At 41.2% G+C, this 20,535-nt stretch overlaps 1 protein-coding gene across 1 annotated transcript; it reads right to left on the bottom strand.

The window, feature by feature from the left end:
- Window positions 1-2,396: 2,396 nt before the first annotated feature.
- On the bottom strand, window positions 2,397-18,853 carry anapc4 (anaphase promoting complex subunit 4). The gene is made up of 29 exons (XM_014122922.2): window positions 18,658-18,853; window positions 18,288-18,404; window positions 18,067-18,172; window positions 17,742-17,874; window positions 17,580-17,654; window positions 17,385-17,411; window positions 17,234-17,278; window positions 17,049-17,133; window positions 16,853-16,960; window positions 16,647-16,730; window positions 16,411-16,497; window positions 13,928-13,992; window positions 13,629-13,671; window positions 13,457-13,533; window positions 13,189-13,289; window positions 12,914-12,965; window positions 12,708-12,763; window positions 12,530-12,576; window positions 12,351-12,407; window positions 12,202-12,258; window positions 12,017-12,110; window positions 11,712-11,809; window positions 4,458-4,519; window positions 4,326-4,364; window positions 4,113-4,214; window positions 3,890-3,970; window positions 3,526-3,693; window positions 3,097-3,220; window positions 2,397-2,928 (listed from the first exon to the last, which is right to left on the bottom strand). The coding sequence occupies exons 1-29, from the start codon at window positions 18,784-18,786 to the stop codon at window positions 2,713-2,715; spliced, it is 2,535 nt and encodes an 844-aa protein (XP_013978397.1). The 5' UTR covers window positions 18,787-18,853; the 3' UTR covers window positions 2,397-2,712.
- Between the last annotated feature and the right edge of the window lie 1,682 nt (window positions 18,854-20,535).

Here is a 20,535-nt window from a genome sequence, read left to right as displayed (position 1 = left end):
AACCCATGGCAGGATTAGAACAGATGGGTATACAGATAACATTTACTTGGGCCCCAGCCCATGTGGAGGGGAACAAGGAAGTTGATGTACTGGCTAAACAAGCACTTAGTAGTGGGGATGTTGATGTTGTAGTTTCAATGAGCAAGGCAGAGGGGAAAAGCCTGACATGGACAGTGATGGTGCAGAGATGGCAGGAGCAGTGGAATAGAGAAACTAAGGGCAGGCATTTATTTCAGGTACAGAGGAGAGTTGGGGAGGATGGCAAGAAGGGACAGAAGAGGCTATGTTTTACAAGATTATGGGTGGGACAGTTGAATAAGACCTAAAATGTGATAGGAAAGCATCCCACAGGAAAGTGTGATTATTTCCAGGAAACAGAGACCGTGGAGCATGTATTGATGCAGTGTGAGCAGTATCAGAGGGAAAGAGAGAGGCTGAGATCTAGTATGAGGAAGAAGGAGATACAGGAAATTAGTTTAAAGAGTATGTTGAGTAGAACATCATCAGATATAGTGTCAAATATTTTATTATCTTCTTTAAGAGCAACAGAGCTGGCAGGTAGGATTTAGTTTGGATGGACTAAATTTAACTTTGCCCACATATATAGGTGTGGTCTAGTCTACAGTCGTGGCCAAAAGTTTTGAGAATGACACAAATATTAATTTTCACAAAGTTTGCTGCTTCACAGTGTATAGATATTTTTGTCAGATGTTACTATGGAATACTGAAGTATAATTACAAGCATTTCATAAGTGTCAAAGGCTTTTATTGACAATTACATTAAGTTGATGCAAAGAGTCAATATTTGCAGTGTTGATCCTTCTTTTTCAAGACCTCTGCAATCCGCCCTGGCATGTTGTCAATTAACTTCTGGGCCACATCCTGACTGATGGCAGCCCATTGTTACATAATCAATGCTTGGAGTTTGTCAGAATTTGTGGGTTTTTGTTTGTCCACCTGCCTCTTGAGGATTGACCACAAGTTCTCAATGGCATTAAGGTCTGGGGAGTTTCCTGGCCATGGACCCAAAATATCAATGTTTTGTTCCCCGAGCCACTCAGTTATCACTTTTGCCTTATGGCAAGGTGCTCCATCATGCTGGAAAAGGCATTGTTTGTCACCAAACTGTTCCTGGATGGTTGGGAGAAGTTGCTCTCGGAGGATGTGTTGGTACCATTCTTTATTCATGGCTGTGTTCTTAGGCAAAATTGTGAGTGAGCCCACTCCCTTGGCTGAGAAGCAACCCCACACATGAATTGTCTCAGGATGCTTTACTGTTGGCATGACACAGGTCTGATGTAGCACTCACCTTGTCTTCTCCGGACAAGCTTTTTTCCGGATGCCCCAAACAATCGGAAAGGGGATTCATCAGAGAAAATGACTTTACCCCAGTCCTCAGCAGTCCAATCCCTGTACCTTTTGCAGAATATCACTCTGTCCCTGATGTTTTTCCTGGTAGAGAAGGGGCTTCTTTGCCCCCCTTCTTGACACCAGGCCATCCTCCAAAAGTCTTTGTCTCACTGTGCGTGCAGATGCACTCACACCTGCCTGCCGCCATTCCTGAGCAAGCTCTGTACTGGTGGTGCCCCGATCCCACAGCTGAATCAACTTTAGGAGACGGTCGTGGCGCTTGCTGGACTTTCTTGGGCGCCCTGAAGCCTTCTTCACAACAATTGAACCGCTCTCCTTGATGTTCTTGCTGATCCGATAAATGGTTGATTTAGGTGCAATCTTACTGGCAGCAATATCCTTGCCTGTGAAGCCCTTTTTGTGCAAAGCAATGATGACCGCACTTGTTTCCTTGCAGGTAAGCATGGTTGACAGAGGAAGAACAATGATTCCAAGCACCACCCTCCTTTTGAAGCTTCCAGTCTGTTATTCGAACTCAATCACCATGACAGAGTGATCTCCAGCCTTGTCCTCGTCAACACTCACACCTGTGTTAACGAGAGAATCACTGACATGATGTCAGCTGATCCTTTTGTGGCATGGCTGAAATGCAGTGGAAATGTTTTTGGAGGATTCAGTCCATTTGCATGGCAAAGAGGGACTTTTCAATTAATTGCAATTCATCTGATCACTCTTCATAACATTCTGGAGTATATGCAAATTGGCATCATACAAACTGAGGCAGCAAACTTTGTGGAAATTAATATTTGTGTCATTCTCAAAACTTTTGGCCCCGACTGTAGTACCTCCCAATGCAGTCTGTACTGTATTCTAGGAATGTGTTAATCTCTCATCTTAAAATACTACAGTTATGACTGAAGCATTGGTTGCTCAAAACAAAATGATTGACTCTTATCTGTGAGGATCAGATTCATGTTACATTATCTATCTACACTTGCCTTACAGACATAGGGAACAACCACATGAAAACATAAACCAGAAGGCTCTTTTCTTATCAAAACATTGATTTATTTATTACTTTGTCAGGGATAAAAAGTGCTGGGAGGGGGACGTCGGCTTTGCAATGGTGGCATTAATTATGATTACTGCAAAAGTACAGGGGGGGGGGTTAAATTGTTATTCTGGCCTAGATAAGGTAGTTAGTTCAGCAGGACACAACGTTTTAGAACATTCAGATAGGCTATTTCTATGTAGAAGAAACATGCCTCACATGTAGAATAGGGAATCATATCAGCTCTATTCATGTAATTTCTATCTGCAGCGTTCAAGAACATTTGGCAACTGAATGTGGGCAAGGTGTTGCTATGAGAGCTCCAGTGCTTCCCCAGACTCTAGAAGCTCCTTAGCCCTTTGTCCCCCTCCCTCAGTCTCTCCTCCCTCCGCCTCCCCCTGGATGGCCGGCGTCTCCTCCAGGCCATCCTGGTTAGAGCTAGCGTTCTGCGACTCAGGCCGCTCTTCATCTTCCTCATCTTCCACGTCCATCTCATACACACGGACGTGCCGCAGGTTGGAGCTCAGCTGAGAGGGAAAAAAGAGAGAGGAACCTCAGACAGAGATTCTGAACCATTTCTCAACCACTGTTAGACCAAACTGTTTTGTTGTTCAATACATGGTCATTGAGGTGCATAGCTGCTTAGTGAAGCCAGATAAAACCTTAGTAAGGGAATCCCCTTTCCATTGTCTTACCACACAGGCCACTTTCCGGATCCCATTCACAGCCACAAACTGGGCCTTCATGTTCTCCAAGTCTCGCCACTGGTTCTCTAGCACCAGCCCCTTGACAGGGATGGCGCCGCTCTGCTGGTCCAACCTGAGAATACAGATACCACAGGTGACCCATGGTGACTACTACAGTGGAGATAACTAAAGTAGACACATAGCAAATATCTACAGTAAATCTCTAGCTTAGAACATGTGAATTACAGGTTAGGGTTATAGTTGATGTTTACTTGCACTGGAGGTGCAAGTCTTGAGTTGCAGCTTGTAATCAGGTAGATCATAATTGAGGGTTTGAGGTGAGTTGTAGGTTACAGTTACGAGTAGATCACTATTTGGGTTTAGGAATATAGGACTAGGTTTGCATGTTGGGGAGACAGGTGTTTCAATCACACACACCTAAGACTGGGGTCCCAGTTGAACTCCTCCTCACAGCTGAGGGCGGAGCCAAGAGGGAGCTGGGCAAGGACACGCCCCCTGTTATCCTCTTCTGATGCTCGCAGCACCACTGTCAATGTCTCGTCATCATAGAAACGAGCATCCTGGCAACTGTACACACAGTCAGAACTGAAACATAGACATGCAACAAAAAACATGGTTCTATAACAATTATTATCACTAATAGAAACGCACAGGGAATCCATTGCAGATCATCATAAGAGCAAAGTAATATGCAATGCATGAGCCCATCATTTGCCTGTATAGTTGAGGTTGAGGTAATTGAGTGGATTCTAGGAAAGCGAGGAAGACAAGAGGCACTCACCTGGCCCCCGCAGCATCATCATCAATACTGTGACTGAGAACATTACTCAGATCTATCGCCATGAGAGTATTGGGAACAGGCCTGTGACATACATAAAAAGATAAACAATCAGACAAACAAAAAAAGCACATGCTCAGTCATAAACATTGGGCTATTTGGGGATCAACGACAAAGCAAATCTGGATTGAACCAGACTAAAACAGGGTACAGTGTTGTATTGTACCTGAATGGGTCAGTAAACTTCCGCAGTAGATAAAGCTTGCAGGGTGAAATCTCTGGCATGCAGAACACTCCATAGTGCATATTGGTCTTCTTATCATTGTACCTGATCATCAATTAAAAATGTGCATCAATGTTAACATAATAACAACCTTGGTAATATACATTATCTACATTACCATTATGAACAGAGTGTTTGTGTTTTTTTGTTACTTACAATGATGGAAGTTCAAAAAGCCTTGGAGTGTTTTCTGAGCTGCAAAGACAAACAATAAAATGAAACAAATAAACATAACTATTTTATTTAATAATTTGTGGTATTGTCAAGAGTAGATAAATATGTCCTTACCTCTCTGGTACAGTGTAGAGGGGCAGACAAACAGCCTGTTTCACCGACTTACCAATGACCTCCTACAAACAGAGAACAAATAAGTATCACCACAACTAGCGTCATGTCATGACTCGACTCAAATTCATATGCCTTCGTTTGGATTCATGTAATCTCTCAACACTGCTGTCCAGTTATAGAAAAATTATTCAATTAGAAAGATAACCGTTTCATGAACCTGCAACATGCAAACAGTGTTCCTTGGGTATGTGGCGATCACAGGAGGCTGCTGAGGGGAGGACGGATCATAATAATGGCCAGAACAGAGCAAATAAAATGGCACCAAACACCTGGAAACTATGAGTTTAATGTACAGTTGTTGAAGTCGGAAGTTTACATACACTTAGGTTGGAGTCATTAAAACTTGTTTTTCAACCACTCCACAAATTTCTTGTTAACAAACTATAGTTTTGGCAAGTCGGTTAGGACATCTACTTTGTGCATGACACAAGTAATATTTCCAACAATTGTTTACAGACAGATTATTTCACTTATAATTGACTGTATCACAATTCCAGTGGGTCAGAAGTTTACATACACTAAGTTGACTGTGCCTTTAAATAGCTTGGAAAATTCCAGAAAATGATGTCATGGCTTTAGAAGCTTCTGATAGGCTAATTGACATAATTTGAGTCAATTGGAAGTGTACCTGTGGATGTATTTCAAGGCCTACCTTCAAACTTAGTGCCACTTTGCTTGACATCATGGGAAAATCAAAAGAAAATCAGCCGAGACCTCCACAAGTCTGGTTCATCCTTGGGAGCAATTTCCAAACGACTGAAGGTACCACTTTCATCTGTACAAACAATAGTACGCAAGTATAAACACCATGGGACCACGCAGCCGTCATACCGCTCAAGAAGGAGACGCGTTCTGTCTCCTAGAGATGAATATACTTTGTTGCGAAAAGTGCAAATCAATCCCAGAACAGCAGCAAAGGACTTGTGAAGATGCAGGAGGAAACGGGTACAAAAGTATCTTTATCCACAGTAAAACGAGTCCTATATCGACATAACCTGAAAGGCCGCACAGCAAGAAGCCACTGCGCCAAAACCGCCATAAAAAAGCCAGACTACAGTTTGCAACTGCACATGGGGACAAAGATCATACTTTTTGGAGAAATGTCCTCTGGTCTGATGAAACAAAAATAGAACTGTTTGGCCATAATGACCATCATTATGTTTGGAAGAAAAAGGGGGGAGTCTTGCAAGCCGAAGAACACCATCCCAACCGTGAAGCACGAGGGTGGCAGCATCGTTGTGGGGGTGCTTTGCTGTAGGAGGGACTGGTGCACTTCACAAAATAGATGGCATCATGTGGTAGGAAAATGATGTGGATATATTGAAGCAACATCTCAAGACATCAGTCAGGAAGTTAAAGCTTGGTCGCAAATGGGTCTTCCAAATGGACAATGACCCCAAGCATACTTCCAAAGTTGTGGCAAAATGGCTTAAGGACAACAAAGTCAAGGTATTGGACTGGCCATCACAAAGCCCCGACCTCAATCCTATAGAACATTTGTGGGCAGAATTGAAAAAGTGTGTGCGAGCAAGGAGGCCTACAAACCTGACTCAGTTACACAAGCCCTGTCAGGAGGAATGGGCCAAAATTCACCCAACTTATTGTGGGAAGGTTGTGGAAGGCTACCCTAAACGTATGACCCAAGTTAAACAATTTAAAGGCAATGCTACCAAATACTAATTGAGTGTATGTAAACTTCTGACCCAATGGGAATGTGATGAAAGAAATTAAAGCTGAAAGAAATCTCTCTCTATTATTCTGACATTTCACATTATTAAAATAAAGTGGTGATCCCAACTGACCTAAGACAGGGAATTTTTACTAGGATTAAATGTCAGGAATTGTGAAAAACTGAGTTCAAATGTATTTGGCTAAGGTGTATGTAAACTTCTGTCTTCAACTGATACCATTGCACTTATTCTGCTTCAGTCATTACCACGAGCAGGTCCTCCCCAATTAAGGTGCCACCAACCTCCTGTGGTGGCGATGTGTAGCTTGTTACTGCAGTGAAATCCTATTACCACCGGAAAACAAAAGAAAAGTTGGGAAGGAGGATAGAGAAGTGATGGACAAGGTAACTAAAAGTGTGGGAGACAGAGGTGGGAGAGAGGGATAGAATGCAATATGAAAACTCTGTTGCAGAGAGTTAGTCCGATTTATAGCTGCCTGGAACTCCTGGCAGAAGGCTTATGACTGCATGACTCAGCAGATTCTGAGCCAAATTTCACACGGGCAGTGTGGGACAAATTACTTTCGTATTTGTAAGAAAAACTTTGGCAATGTACTTCTTATGCCAGGGACCAAATTAAGTAGTGTACACTTCAGTACTAAAGGCAAATGAAATTGGGTTTCACTGTGTATGTGTTTCAGACTTACAGCAGGTTTCTGTAGACACAACTCAATCACCCCCTCCATCATCCTCTTCACAAAGTGTAGGGACTTCTGAGAGTACGAAGGGAAGAGGAGCGGGCTCTCTGGATAAACCAATCAATTAGGTACAATGTCAGTTCAGTAAGGCAGTCACAACAATAGAGAAATACAATGGCAAAGCAATCTTCCGCCATCTAATTACAACATGATGGATAACCACACACTTTATTAAAAAATATATATATTTGACCTTTATTTAACTAGGCACTTCCTGCATAGTTGTCTATTCTGAGATAAAGGTTATAGTTCACCTTTCAGTTGTGTGCTCTCCTGCAGAAACTTCAGCCATTGGTTCCCCTTGGTGTTGGGCGGAGACACTAGATCTTCATCCTCATCCTTCAGGTACTGCAAAAAAAAAGGACAAAAAGTGTGTCATTGTACACTGATCACACACACACACATACTAAAATATACACAGAGACTACGCTTGTCCCTCACCTGACCGACCCGCTCCACATTAAAGTACTTCCCTTTCCGGTCAAACAGCTCTTCGTTCTGTCAGAGCAGAGGAGAGGGCATGTAATTGGCTAGTTTGTGAAAAGCTGTGGAAATGAAGTGCTATTCTATTTATCCAATATTTATCTTACCTCACTGAAGTGCTCAGACAGGAAGTCCGCCACAAAGGCAATGTCCTTCTGGGTCATCTGAGGTCAATGGGATAGATTGACATTATACCAACAGATGAGAAAATAATACACATGGAACCATTTATCACACTACTTTGATCAACTCTTCCTCTGTCTCACATTCACAACCTGAATCTCACCTTATTGAGTTCTGGAGGCACGTGTTCCTCTGACATTCTTAGCATAGCTGCAGGAACATAAAAATGTATTAAAACACTTGCATTTAATAATCAATGATATTTTAAATATACTAAAATGTTCCATCAGTCGCTAAAAGGTGGTATATATCTCAAGCTCCCAAAAAAGGTGAGGTCTTACCAACATACAGCCACCGGAAAAAGGCTTTGAAGTTCTTCATGCTCTTGTCAATCACTCTGAGTAAGAGACAGACAGTGAGGAATGACATGAGGGGGAGAGGTTTAACAAACACCAGGGTTGAAGTCAACTCCATTTAAAATTAGTGATGTGTTATTAAAATAACAAAATACTAATCTAATAGCATGTCAATAAGCATGAAAACTCACTGTAGAAGTTCATTGGCTTTCAAAGTGAATGAACCCACAGCTGTAATGGCATCTATAACAAAACAGAAATATTCACATAACTTTAATTTGATCAAATCCTGCGAGCAGCTTAGAAAACACATTTTGAACAAATGTTCCAGTCATGCAAATTACTAATGAGTGTCAGTCCTGATCTCATCACAGACAAATTAATTGCACAATTACATCCACTTTAATCTTGTATTTATCAGTAAAGATATCACAGTCATGGTTTATGCAGGATCTAAGCACTATACGTTCTATAGCTGCTGAGTCCAGGCCTAGAGGCTGGAACTTCTGTTTCCATAGAGACATCCCCTTCACCTCACTGAGGTGGTACAACAGAGCCTCTGAACCACTGGAGAGAGGGAGAGGAGAGGAAAAGAAGGGATGAGGATTGGTACCAAAGATTGTGATACCAATCATGATGCAATTTCTTGACATTTGCATTGTATGGTCCCGAAAAAGTGCATTATGGGTCACGATAAGTGAAGTGATAATTATTCATGTCAGTTGAGTTGCTACCTCTGCAGGTGGCTGATCACCAGCTTCTGAATGCTGGAGTAAGAGGTTTCTATAGACTGGCCCAGCTTCTTCAGCCCCTATGAAACAAACAAATTACATCAGTCTTACAAAGCTACAAAATGACCACCCACAATCATACTCAATCTTTGAACAACTTTATTATTCAGCTCACCTTGACGGTCAGCTGATTCATGAGGAGAGCCTGTAGTTCAGGGCTGGTCAAAAATAGAGAATTTGGTTAAATAAAAAAAACGTTTAACATCTCTAAATCAGTCTTTTCCATGTCAGATGAGGTTTATGATGTAGTGCCACCTACAGGACACTTTGAAGTTCTACATCTCAAATGAAAGGCCTGTTGAACATGTTTTTGCATTAGTGCTCACAACTACATGCACTATTACTTATTAGAAAGCATGTTGTGGAGGACGTGGTAGTGTACAAGGGTCATTGGATCACAGTAACGGTTCTCACCTCGACTGTCCCCATAGTAGAAGCTCCAGAAACTCATCTTGGACTTGTGTGCTGGTGTTCTTCTCCTAAAAATAGGAATTGGTTCAGATCATGTCTTTTAGGTGTGCTGTCATTATTGGAAAATGGGCTGGAGGCAGACTGAACGGGGCCGGGTTTCCTGATAGAACTTAGGCTTCCGAGTGTTTTACATGATGCATCTTTCCTACAACGGCCGAAGATGTAATGCGTTTCCCGAAAGACCACGCAGAGAGAGAACCTTCGCTAAGTGCGTCGTTGAGGCATGTGTCAATACTGATCTAAAGAAAGGCAGCGCTGCCCCTTTCATATATTACCTTAACATTAAAATTATTCAACAATACTGGACGACGGTTCAGCTCCTATGAGATAGTATGACCTATGGCTACAAATATTGACGAGGCTTATTCTAATGTTTAACCTATAATAATAATAATAATGCACTAAATCTTTGGCACATCAAGGCGCACATGTCACACATCATAATATATTAGGCAACAGAAAGACAGTAGCCACAATGAAAATAGAACCATTAACTGAAACTATGAGTTCTATAATTGACATACAGTTGTTGAAGTCGGAAGTTTACATACACTTAGGTTGGAGTCATTAAAACTCGTTTTTAAACCACTCCACAAATTTCTTGTTAACAAACCATAGTTTTGGCAAGTCGGTTAGGACATCTACTTTGTGCATGACACAAGTAATTTTTCCAACAATTGTTTACAGACAGATTATTTCACTTATAATTGACTGTATCACAATTCCAGTGGGTCAGAAGTTTACATACACTAAGTTGACTGTGCCTTTAAATAGCTTGGAAAATTCCAGAAAATGATGTTATGGCTTTAGAAGCTTCTGATAGGCTAATTGACATCATTTGATCATTGAATTCCTTGGATCAGACACGCAAAAATCAAATCAGCCGAGACCTCCACAAGTCTGGTTCATCCTTGGGAGCAATTTCCAAACGCCTGAAGGTACCACTTTCATCTGTACAAACAATAGTACGCAAGTATAAACACCATGGGACCACGCAGCCGTCATACCGCTCAAGAAGGAGACGCGTTCTGTCTCCTAGAGATTAATATACTTTGTTGCGAAAAGTGCAAATCAATCCCAGAACAGCAGCAAAGGACCTTGTGAAGATGCAGGAGGAAACGGGTACAAAAGTATCTATATCCACAGTAAAACGAGTCCTATATCGACATAACCTGAAAGGCCGCACAGCAAGAAGCCACTGCTCCAAAACCGCCATAAAAAAGCCAGACTACTGTTTGCAACTGCACATGGGGACAAAGATCATACTTTTTGGAGAAATGTCTTATAAACAACAATATAACTGTTTGGCCATAATGACCATCAATGTTTGGAAGAAAAAGGGGGGAGTCTTGCAAGCCGAAGAACACCATCCCAACCGTGAAGCACGAGGGTGGCAGCATCGTTGTGGGGGTGCTTTGCTGTAGGAGGGACTGGTGCACTTCACAAAATAGATGGCATCATGTGGTAGGAAAATTATGTGGATATATTGAAGCAACATCTCAAGACACAGTCAGGAAATTAAAGCTTGGTCGCAAATGGGTCTTCCAAATGGACAATGACCCCAAGCATACTTCCAAAGTTGTGGCAAAATGGCTTAAGGACAACAAAGTCAAGGTATTGGACTGGCCATCACAAAGCCCCGACCTCAATCCTATAGAAGATTTGTGGGCAGAACTGAAAAAGTGTGTGCGAGCAAGGAGGCCTACAAACCTGACTCAGTTACACAAGCCCTGTCAGGAGGAATGGGCCAAAATTCACCCAACTTATTGTGGGAAGGCTGTGGAAGGCTACCCTAAACGTTTGACCCAAGTTAAACAATTTAAAGGCAATGCTACCAAATACTAATTGAGTGTATGTAAACTTCTGACCCAATGGTAATGTGATGAAAGAAATAAAAACTGAAAGAAATCTCTCTCTCTATTATTCTGACATTTCACATTCTTAAAATAAAGTGGTGATCCCAACTGACCTAAGACAGGGAATTTTTACTAGGATTAAATGTCAGGAATTGTGAAAAACTGAGTTCAAATGTATTTGGCTAAGGTGTATGTAAACTTCCGTCTTCAACTGATACCATTGCACTTATTCTGCTTCAGTCATTACCACGAGCAGGTCCTCCCCAATTAAGGTGCCACCAACCTCCTGTGGTGGCGATGTGTAGCTTGTTACTGCAGTGAAATCCTATTACCACCGGAAAACAAAAGAAAAGTTGGGAAGGAGGATAGAGAAGTGATGGACAAGGTAACTAAATGTGTGGGAGACAGAGGTGGGAGAGAGGGATAGAATGCAATATGAAAACTCTGTTGCAGAGAGTTAGTCCGATTTATAGCTGCCTGGAACTCCTGGCAGAAGGCTTATGACTGCATGACTCAGCAGATTCTGAGCCAAATTTCACACGGGCAGTGTGGGACAAATTACTTTCGTATTTGTAAGAAAAACTTTGGCAATGTACTTCTTATGCCAGGGACCAAATTAAGTAGTGTACACTTCAGTACTAAAGGCAAATGAAATTGGGTTTCACTGTGTATGTGTTTCAGACTTACAGCAGGTTTCTGTAGACACAACTCAATCACCCCCTCCATCATCCTCTTCACAAAGTGTAGGGACTTCTGAGAGTACGAAGGGAAGAGGAGCGGGCTCTCTGGATAAACCAATCAATTAGGTACAATGTCAGTTCAGTAAGGCAGTCACAACAATAGAGAAATACAATGGCAAAGCAATCTTCCGCCATCTAATTACAACATGATGGATAACCACACACTTTATTAAAAAATATATATATTTGACCTTTATTTAACTAGGCACTTCCTGCATAGTTGTCTATTCTGAGATAAAGGTTATAGTTCACCTTTCAGTTGTGTGCTCTCCTGCAGAAACTTCAGCCATTGGTTCCCCTTGGTGTTGGGCGGAGACACTAGATCTTCATCCTCATCCTTCAGGTACTGCAAAAAAAGGACAAAAAGTGTGTCATTGTACACTGATCACACACACACACATACTAAAATATACACAGAGACTACGCTTGTCCCTCACCTGACCGACCCGCTCCACATTAAAGTACTTCCCTTTCCGGTCAAACAGCTCTTCGTTCTGTCAGAGCAGAGGAGAGGGCATGTAATTGGCTAGTTTGTGAAAAGCTGTGGAAATGAAGTGCTATTCTATTTATCCAATATTTATCTTACCTCACTGAAGTGCTCAGACAGGAAGTCCGCCACAAAGGCAATGTCCTTCTGGGTCATCTGAGGTCAATGGGATAGATTGACATTATACCAACAGATGAGAAAATAATACACATGGAACCATTTATCACACTACTTTGATCAACTCTTCCTCTGTCTCACATTCACAACCTGAATCTCACCTTATTGAGTTCTGGAGGCACGTGTTCCTCTGACATTCTTAGCATAGCTGCAGGAACATAAACATTTATTAAAACACTTGCATTTAATAATCAATGATATTTTAAATATACTAAAATGTTCCATCAGTCGCTAAAAGGTGGTATATATCTCAAGCTCCCAAAAAAGGTGAGGTCTTACCAACATACAGCCACCGGAAAAAGGCTTTGAAGTTCTTCATGCTCTTGTCAATCACTCTGAGTAAGAGACAGACAGTGAGGAATGACATGAGGGGGAGAGGTTTAACAAACACCAGGGTTGAAGTCAACTCCATTTAAAATTAGTGATGTGTTATTAAAATAACAAAATACTAATCTAATAGCATGTCAATAAGCATGAAAACTCACTGTAGAAGTTCATTGGCTTTCAAAGTGAATGAACCCACAGCTGTAATGGCATCTATAACAAAACAGAAATATTCACATAACTTTAATTTGATCAAATCCTGCGAGCAGCTTAGAAAACACATTTTGAACAAATGTTCCAGTCATGCAAATTACTAATGAGTGTCAGTCCTGATCTCATCACAGACAAATTAATTGCACAATTACATCCACTTTAATCTTGTATTTATCAGTAAAGATATCACAGTCATGGTTTATGCAGGATCTAAGCACTATACGTTCTATAGCTGCTGAGTCCAGGCCTAGAGGCTGGAACTTCTGTTTCCATAGAGACATCCCCTTCACCTCACTGAGGTGGTACAACAGAGCCTCTGAACCACTGGAGAGAGGGAGAGGAGAGGAAAAGAAGGGATGAGGATTGGTACCAAAGATTGTGATACCAATCATGATGCAATTTCTTGACATTTGCATTGTATGGTCCCGAAAAAGTGCATTATGGGTCACGATAAGTGAAGTGATAATTATTCATGTCAGTTGAGTTGCTACCTCTGCAGGTGGCTGATCACCAGCTTCTGAATGCTGGAGTAAGAGGTTTCTATAGACTGGCCCAGCTTCTTCAGCCCCTATGAAACAAACAAATTACATCAGTCTTACAAAGCTACAAAATGACCACCCACAATCATACTCAATCTTTGAACAACTTTATTATTCAGCTCACCTTGACGGTCAGCTGATTCATGAGGAGAGCCTGTAGTTCAGGGCTGGTCAAAAATAGAGAATTTGGTTAAATAAAAAAAACGTTTAACATCTCTAAATCAGTCTTTTCCATGTCAGATGAGGTTTATGATGTAGTGCCACCTACAGGACACTTTGAAGTTCTACATCTCAAATGAAAGGCCTGTTGAACATGTTTTTGCATTAGTGCTCACAACTACATGCACTATTACTTATTAGAAAGCATGTTGTGGAGGACGTGGTAGTGTACAAGGGTCATTGGATCACAGTAACGGTTCTCACCTCGACTGTCCCCATAGTAGAAGCTCCAGAAACTCATCTTGGACTTGTGTGCTGGTGTTCTTCTCCTAAAAATAGGAATTGGTTCAGATCATGTCTTTTAGGTGTGCTGTCATTATTGGAAAATGGGCTGGAGGCAGACTGAACGGGGCCGGGTTTCCTGATAGAACTTAGGCTTCCGAGTGTTTTACATGATGCATCTTTCCTACAACGGCCGAAGATGTAATGCGTTTCCCGAAAGACCACGCAGAGAGAGAACCTTCGCTAAGTGCGTCGTTGAGGCATGTGTCAATACTGATCTAAAGAAAGGCAGCGCTGCCCCTTTCATATATTACCTTAACATTAAAATTATTCAACAATACTGGACGACGGTTCAGCTCCTATGAGATAGTATGACCTATGGCTACAAATATTGACGAGGCTTATTCTAATGTTTAACCTATAATAATAATAATAATGCACTAAATCTTTGGCACATCAAGGCGCACATGTCACACATCATGAAATATATTGAGGCAAACATGAAAGACAGTAGCCTACAATTAGCAAAATAGAACGATTGAATGAAACGTATTTCTATATCATTGACATACAGTTAAAGTCAGAAGTTTACATACACTTAGGTTGGAGTCATTAAAACTCGTTTTTAAACCACTCCACAAATTTCTTGTTAACAAACCATAGTTTTGGCAAGTCAGTTAGGACATCTACTTTGTGCATGACAAGTAATTTTTCCAACAATTGTTTACAGACAGATTATTTCACTTATAATTGACTGTATCACAATTCCAGTGGGTCAGAAGTTTACATACACTAAGTTGACTGTGCCTTTAAAGAGCTTGGAAAATTCCAGAAAATGATGTTATGGCTTTAAAAGCTTCTGATAGGCTAATTGACATCATTTGAAATAAATCAGCCAAGACCTCTACAAGTCTGGTTCATCCTTGGGAGCAATTTCCAAACGCCTGAAGGTACCACGTTCATCTGTACAAACAATAGTACGCAAGTGTAAACATCATGGGACCACGCAGCCGTCATACCGCTCAGGAAGGAGACGCGTTCTGTCTCCTAGAGATTAATATACTTTGTTGCAAAAAGTGCAAATCAATCCCAGAACAGCAAAGGACCTTGTGAAGATGCAGGAGGAAACAGGTACAAAAGTATCTATATTCACAGTAAAACGAGTCCTATATCGACATAACCTGAAAGGCCGCTCAGCAAGGAAGAAACCACTGCTCCAAAACCACCATAAAAAAGACAGACTACTGTTTGCAACTGCACATGGGGACAAAGATCGTACTTTTTGGAGAAATGTAACAACAATTTAACTGTTTGGCCATAATGACTATGTTTGGAGGAAAAAGAACATCATCCCAACCGTGAAGCACAGGGGTGGTAGCATCATGTTGTGGGGGTGCTTTGCTGTAGGAGGGACTGGTGCACTGCACAAAATAGATGGCATCATGAGGTAAGAAAATTATGTGGATATATTGAAGCAACATCAGTCAGGAAATTAAAGCTTGGTCGCAAATGGATCTTCCAAATGGACAATGAGCCCAAGCATACTTCCAAAGTTGTCGCAAAATGGCTTAAGGACAACAAAGTAAAGGTATTGGACTGGCCATCACAAAGACCTGACCTCAATCCTATAGAAGATTTGTGAGCAGAACTGAAAAAGCATGTGCGAGCAAGGAGGCCTACAAACCTGAGTCAGTTACGCCAGCTCTGTCAGGAGGAATGGGCCAAAATTCACCCAACTTATTGTGGGAGGCCTGTGGAAGGCTACCCGAAACGTTTGACCCAAGTTAAACAATTTAAAGGCAATGCTACCAAATACTAATTGAGTGTATGTAAACTTCTGACCCACTGGTAATGTGATGAAAGAAATAAAAACTGAAATAAATCATTCTCTCTACTATTATTCTGACATTTCACATTCTTAAAATAAAGTGGTGATCCTAACTGACCTAAGACAGGGAATTTTTTACTAGGATTAAATGTCAGGAATTGTGAAAAACTGAGTTCAAATGTATTTGGCTAAGGTGTATGTAAACTTCCGACTTCAACTGAATATAGGCCTATAGCCTATGCTGTGTCTTAATTCAGTCATCTCGGTTTTCATTTGAAACATCTTTATATGCTTCGCTTGTTTATAACAATTGCAAAAATATTGGCAACTTTGTATGTGTTCACATTCATTCTAAAGTTATTGGCGATAAACAGAAAGACAGTTAAACATCTTGATTTTATATTCAGCGGAGATCTTCTCTCTATAAAGTGATGCCGAAAAAGCTAAAAAAAATATCTAATGATGCACTTAGCTGGTCTGAGCCAGCCGTTAATTAACAAGCCTTTTCAAGTGCAACTTTAGTAACGATATTGGGGAACGGCTCGGAGATTCTAACAAAGCTCCTACAAAGATTCTAACGATGGACTAAGCCTAAAGATGCTTTTTGGAAACCGGGCCCTAAACAGTGACCACTAACCTGAACGAACTTAGTGAGCCGAAGGTCCATCTGCATGAGGATATCCTCCCAAGCCTCACACATACAGGTGAGAGAGAGACGCAGGTACTGAAGGAACGATACAGAGAGACAGAATAAGTTGGAGAGAGAAAGACCAATGGCCAGACTAGTCTGATGAATGCCCTCAAATATCACCATGGAAATATGAACTATGAGGAGACTTCTAGTCATATTCGTTACATAAGGAGGGCACTGACCTGCAGCAGAGTGGATATGTGGGTGAACTTGCGTGCCATCCTGGTGACCTCAGGGAGACAGTCGGACAGCAGCCCTGTGTCGAGCTGGATGAGACAACAAACATACACAGTCAAAGACCTCAAATAAGCGAAGAATATAGAAGATGACGGTCAAGATGGGTAAGAAACATGCTTCATTTCACTTAAATGGGGGCATAACGGATTACCTGGATGTAGCAGACCTCTGGGTCGTTGCCAGCTGACCTGATCTCTGTGATGATAGACAGGGACTTCAGGTCACTGGACAGACACAGGCTGCTACACATCCCAGGAACCTGACGAAAATAATCTGCTGGTTACATCATAGTTACTGCAGAGAGTGGGTGACTGAACCAGTGCATAAGTGTGTGAGTGCAATCTTACCCCTGGTAAAGTGGCAATCTTATACATCCCATAGGCATACAGCTCCACAAAGCCGGAACCTCCACCAAGAACCAGGATGTTTAGTCTGCAGACAATTGACGATGTGGAAGTATTTGTAGGTGTACATGAGATTGTGTGTTAACAAAATGTTCAATAATAAAGCATGTGAAACCTTCAGCACACACCTCACTTCTCCTAACAGGTTCAGGATCTCGTCTGACTTCTCCTCACTACGAGACAGAGGGTTGGTTATGAAAAAACATGTATTCTAATGCAGACAGATTGTCTGAAATATCATTTAAATGAATCATCGTTGCTGAAGATATATAAACATACCTGAATATCTTTGATGTAGTACTGTAGCTAAGAATAAATAAAACATTCCTTTAGGGGTGGGGGGGCAGATGGTGCAAAACAAGCAAAATGCTGTACTGTTTAACACAAGAACCAAGAGTTTCCATAAATGTATTTTACTTTAATAAATGTCAAATGGCTGATGTGTTGTCGGTGACATTATACAGACATGTTTACCTCTTGGGAAGAGTTGGCAACTTGGGAAGAAAAAGGTTTGACTCATCTTCAGAGGTGTAGAATGAGTTGAGGATGCTGAAAGACAGGAGGTTTATATTTGACTATGCAGTTCACACACACTCAAATAGAAGTCTAGTGTAGCCACACATCCCCTCTACAGACCTGCTCTCCTCTAGCACCTCCATCCAGTGCATACAGGACACAGGGTTCTCCAATGGAAACAAGTGAAGGATCTCTGCCTTCTCTGCATCACACAGCACCACCAGTTTAGTGTCCCCAAGGCTAAAGGCCAGGACTGAACACAGCACAGAGGACATACATTAGATAGGCAGTGAAACAAGGCTTACACACTGTGCTGTAGTAAATATGTTGTGTTCAGTGTACAATGGTTTATTGTTGTAACAGTGGTAAAGTAACATAACTCTGCAATGCTTCCAATGTGATTAGTTATTTAAGATAATCAGGTCCATATCTTGCCATCTCTTACTTTTGCCATCAGGTCTCCAAGCAAGTGCAGTGATCTCCTTTCCCGTATTCTCATTGGGTGGCAAGCTCCAAACGCGCTGGAAATTGGCAAGGCGATGCAGTAGCAGCTACAACACAAACATCAATTGACACACAGATTAATGAAATTACTCCCAATATAAGCAAATGTGATCTGGCATTAATCTGGGTATGAAACATATGGGGGTGTGTTTCTTTCCCTACCTCGCCAGCAGTGTTAGCGAGGGCAATAAGATCCCTCTTTGGAGACCATGCCATACACAGAACAGGGTTGGGGAGCTGCTTCTCCCCCACTTGACGGAATGCAGGCATTTTTGTGGGCTGAAAATAGAACACAGAAGCATTAACAAGGAAATAAGTGGCAGTCAAGTTTTGCTATACTTGTCAGTGAAGAAGTAGCTAAATTGACAGTGGCTGGGTGAGTTTGGGAATCATCTATAATAGCCCAGACCAGGCAGGCAGTGACACCTATCCAATAACCTTGTACCCAGACTAATTGCAAATATTATGATAACTAACCCATTTCATCTGTGCTAATTGTGCATATGCGGAAGTGTTTGGTGAAAAAGATTACCTGTGGTGTATTCATTATTCGGGTTTCCATAACAAAACGTTTCGTCTGTTGCAAACTTTTAACGTTTACTCTAGGAACCAAAACGGTAACAGAGCAAACGGAACGAAACGGTGATGGACCTAGCTGCATTTGTCCAATAGAAACTCTCGTTTTCGTTGCAAAATGTTTTTCGTTTGGAGTAAACTGTTTCCGTTGCAAAACGTTTTGCAACGGAATCCGACTAATAATGAATTGCTTTTTGTTCTATGTTGCTCTGTCTGTATGCTACGTCTTGCTTGTCCTGTGTTGCTCTGCGTGTGCTCACTGCTCATTGTTTGTCTGTATTGTAATTGTTTTTAATAACCTGCCGAGGGACTGCGGTTGAAAATTAGCAGGCTGGCTAAAACCGGCACTTTTCCTGAAACGTTAATTAATGTGCACTGTCCCTGTAAAAACAAAACAAAAAAAACAAACAATATACGACAGGTAATCTCGTTCACCAAACACTTTCGCATATGCGCAATTAGCACACATGAAATGGGTTAGTTATCATAATGAATACACCCCTGTCCTATCCGATGCAAAATAAAAATACAAGACACCTTTATCAGTTAGCTAGCTTGCATGCTATACTATCTAACGTTATTACAATGTTACCCCTTTGCACTAACTATAAAAATGTTAGTTAGTTAGTTAGTTGACGCTGGATTTATCAAAAATACAAAATGGGTTGTAAAATTCACTTGTCAATAGCTACTAACTAGCTAGTCAACTTGCTAACAACAACTGCGCGGTAAACATAAATAGCCAGTTATAGTATCTTACTGTACTGGGATGTCTGAGGACCAACTATGTTACTGTTACTTTGAAACTAGAAATAAACAATACGCTAATGTTTACTTCTTTGCAGGATACTGTTAGTGTGATCTAGCTAGCTAACTAGCTCCATATTCGCCACGACCAGCGCCACTGAATAAAGTCTTAACCAATCATGTTCAAGTCTGAATAGCCAATGAAATTGACGCAACGGAGACCCTGAATGGACAAACTGAACTACTGTGCTGCTGCAGTGCAAAGATTGCTTCTTCCTATCTGGCTCACTGATCAGGCTGCTACATAGAGATAGATAGAGGACAATCTCTAAAACGGTTCACCTGATATGGATGAAAATACCCTAAAATTAAAGCTGACAGTCTGCAATTTAACATCATAGTTACCGCATAATTTCAAAACCCAAAGTTCTTGAGTACAGAGACAAAACAACAAAACATGTGTCACCGTTCCAATACTTTTGGAGCTTACTGTATCTCATAAATGTCTGGCCACTTTGTGGATAGGGATTGTGGCCTCTTGGATGATTGGGACACCAACCCACCTAGAGTTTAGTACAGGGGTGGAAAATAATTTTGGCTTGAGTGCCACATTGGGATAAAAAAATGTAGTGGAGGGCCGCACAGACCAATTTGTTCGTAAAAAGCAATTTGCGGGCCAGAAAAAGGGCAGTTATTTAAAACGTGTAGGTCAATTATAACTTCAACATACTTTCTATCTAGTTTAACACGTTGAAAAGTGGCCATTAGTGTTTTTTAACTCAAAATAAAAAATTGTTTTACTCAAACATACAGGTGCCTGATTGAATGGGCTCGCATGTTCAGAAGGTTTTATGTTTATTTCCACCGCTGGTCTAGAAGTGAATCATTTAATGTGTGAGGTAAAAAAATGTATAAAAAAATAAGAAGAAATCTGAAGTAAGTGATAAATGGCCATAAGTGTTAACTGACAGGATGTCAGGTCTGTCAACTCTAGCTGAAAGGATGATCAGATTTGGAAAGCTCAATTTCTATTCTTGCCAGACCATGAGCGAGGCTATTCGAAGTCACCAATTAATGCAGTTATTTT

The sequence above is a fragment of the Salmo salar genome, chromosome ssa10 (genome assembly GCF_905237065.1).
Source record: "Salmo salar chromosome ssa10, Ssal_v3.1, whole genome shotgun sequence".
NCBI lineage: Eukaryota > Metazoa > Chordata > Actinopteri > Salmoniformes > Salmonidae > Salmo > Salmo salar.
Note: the sequence above shows the minus strand (reverse complement) of the source record. Positions and strands in the feature narration are given on the sequence as shown.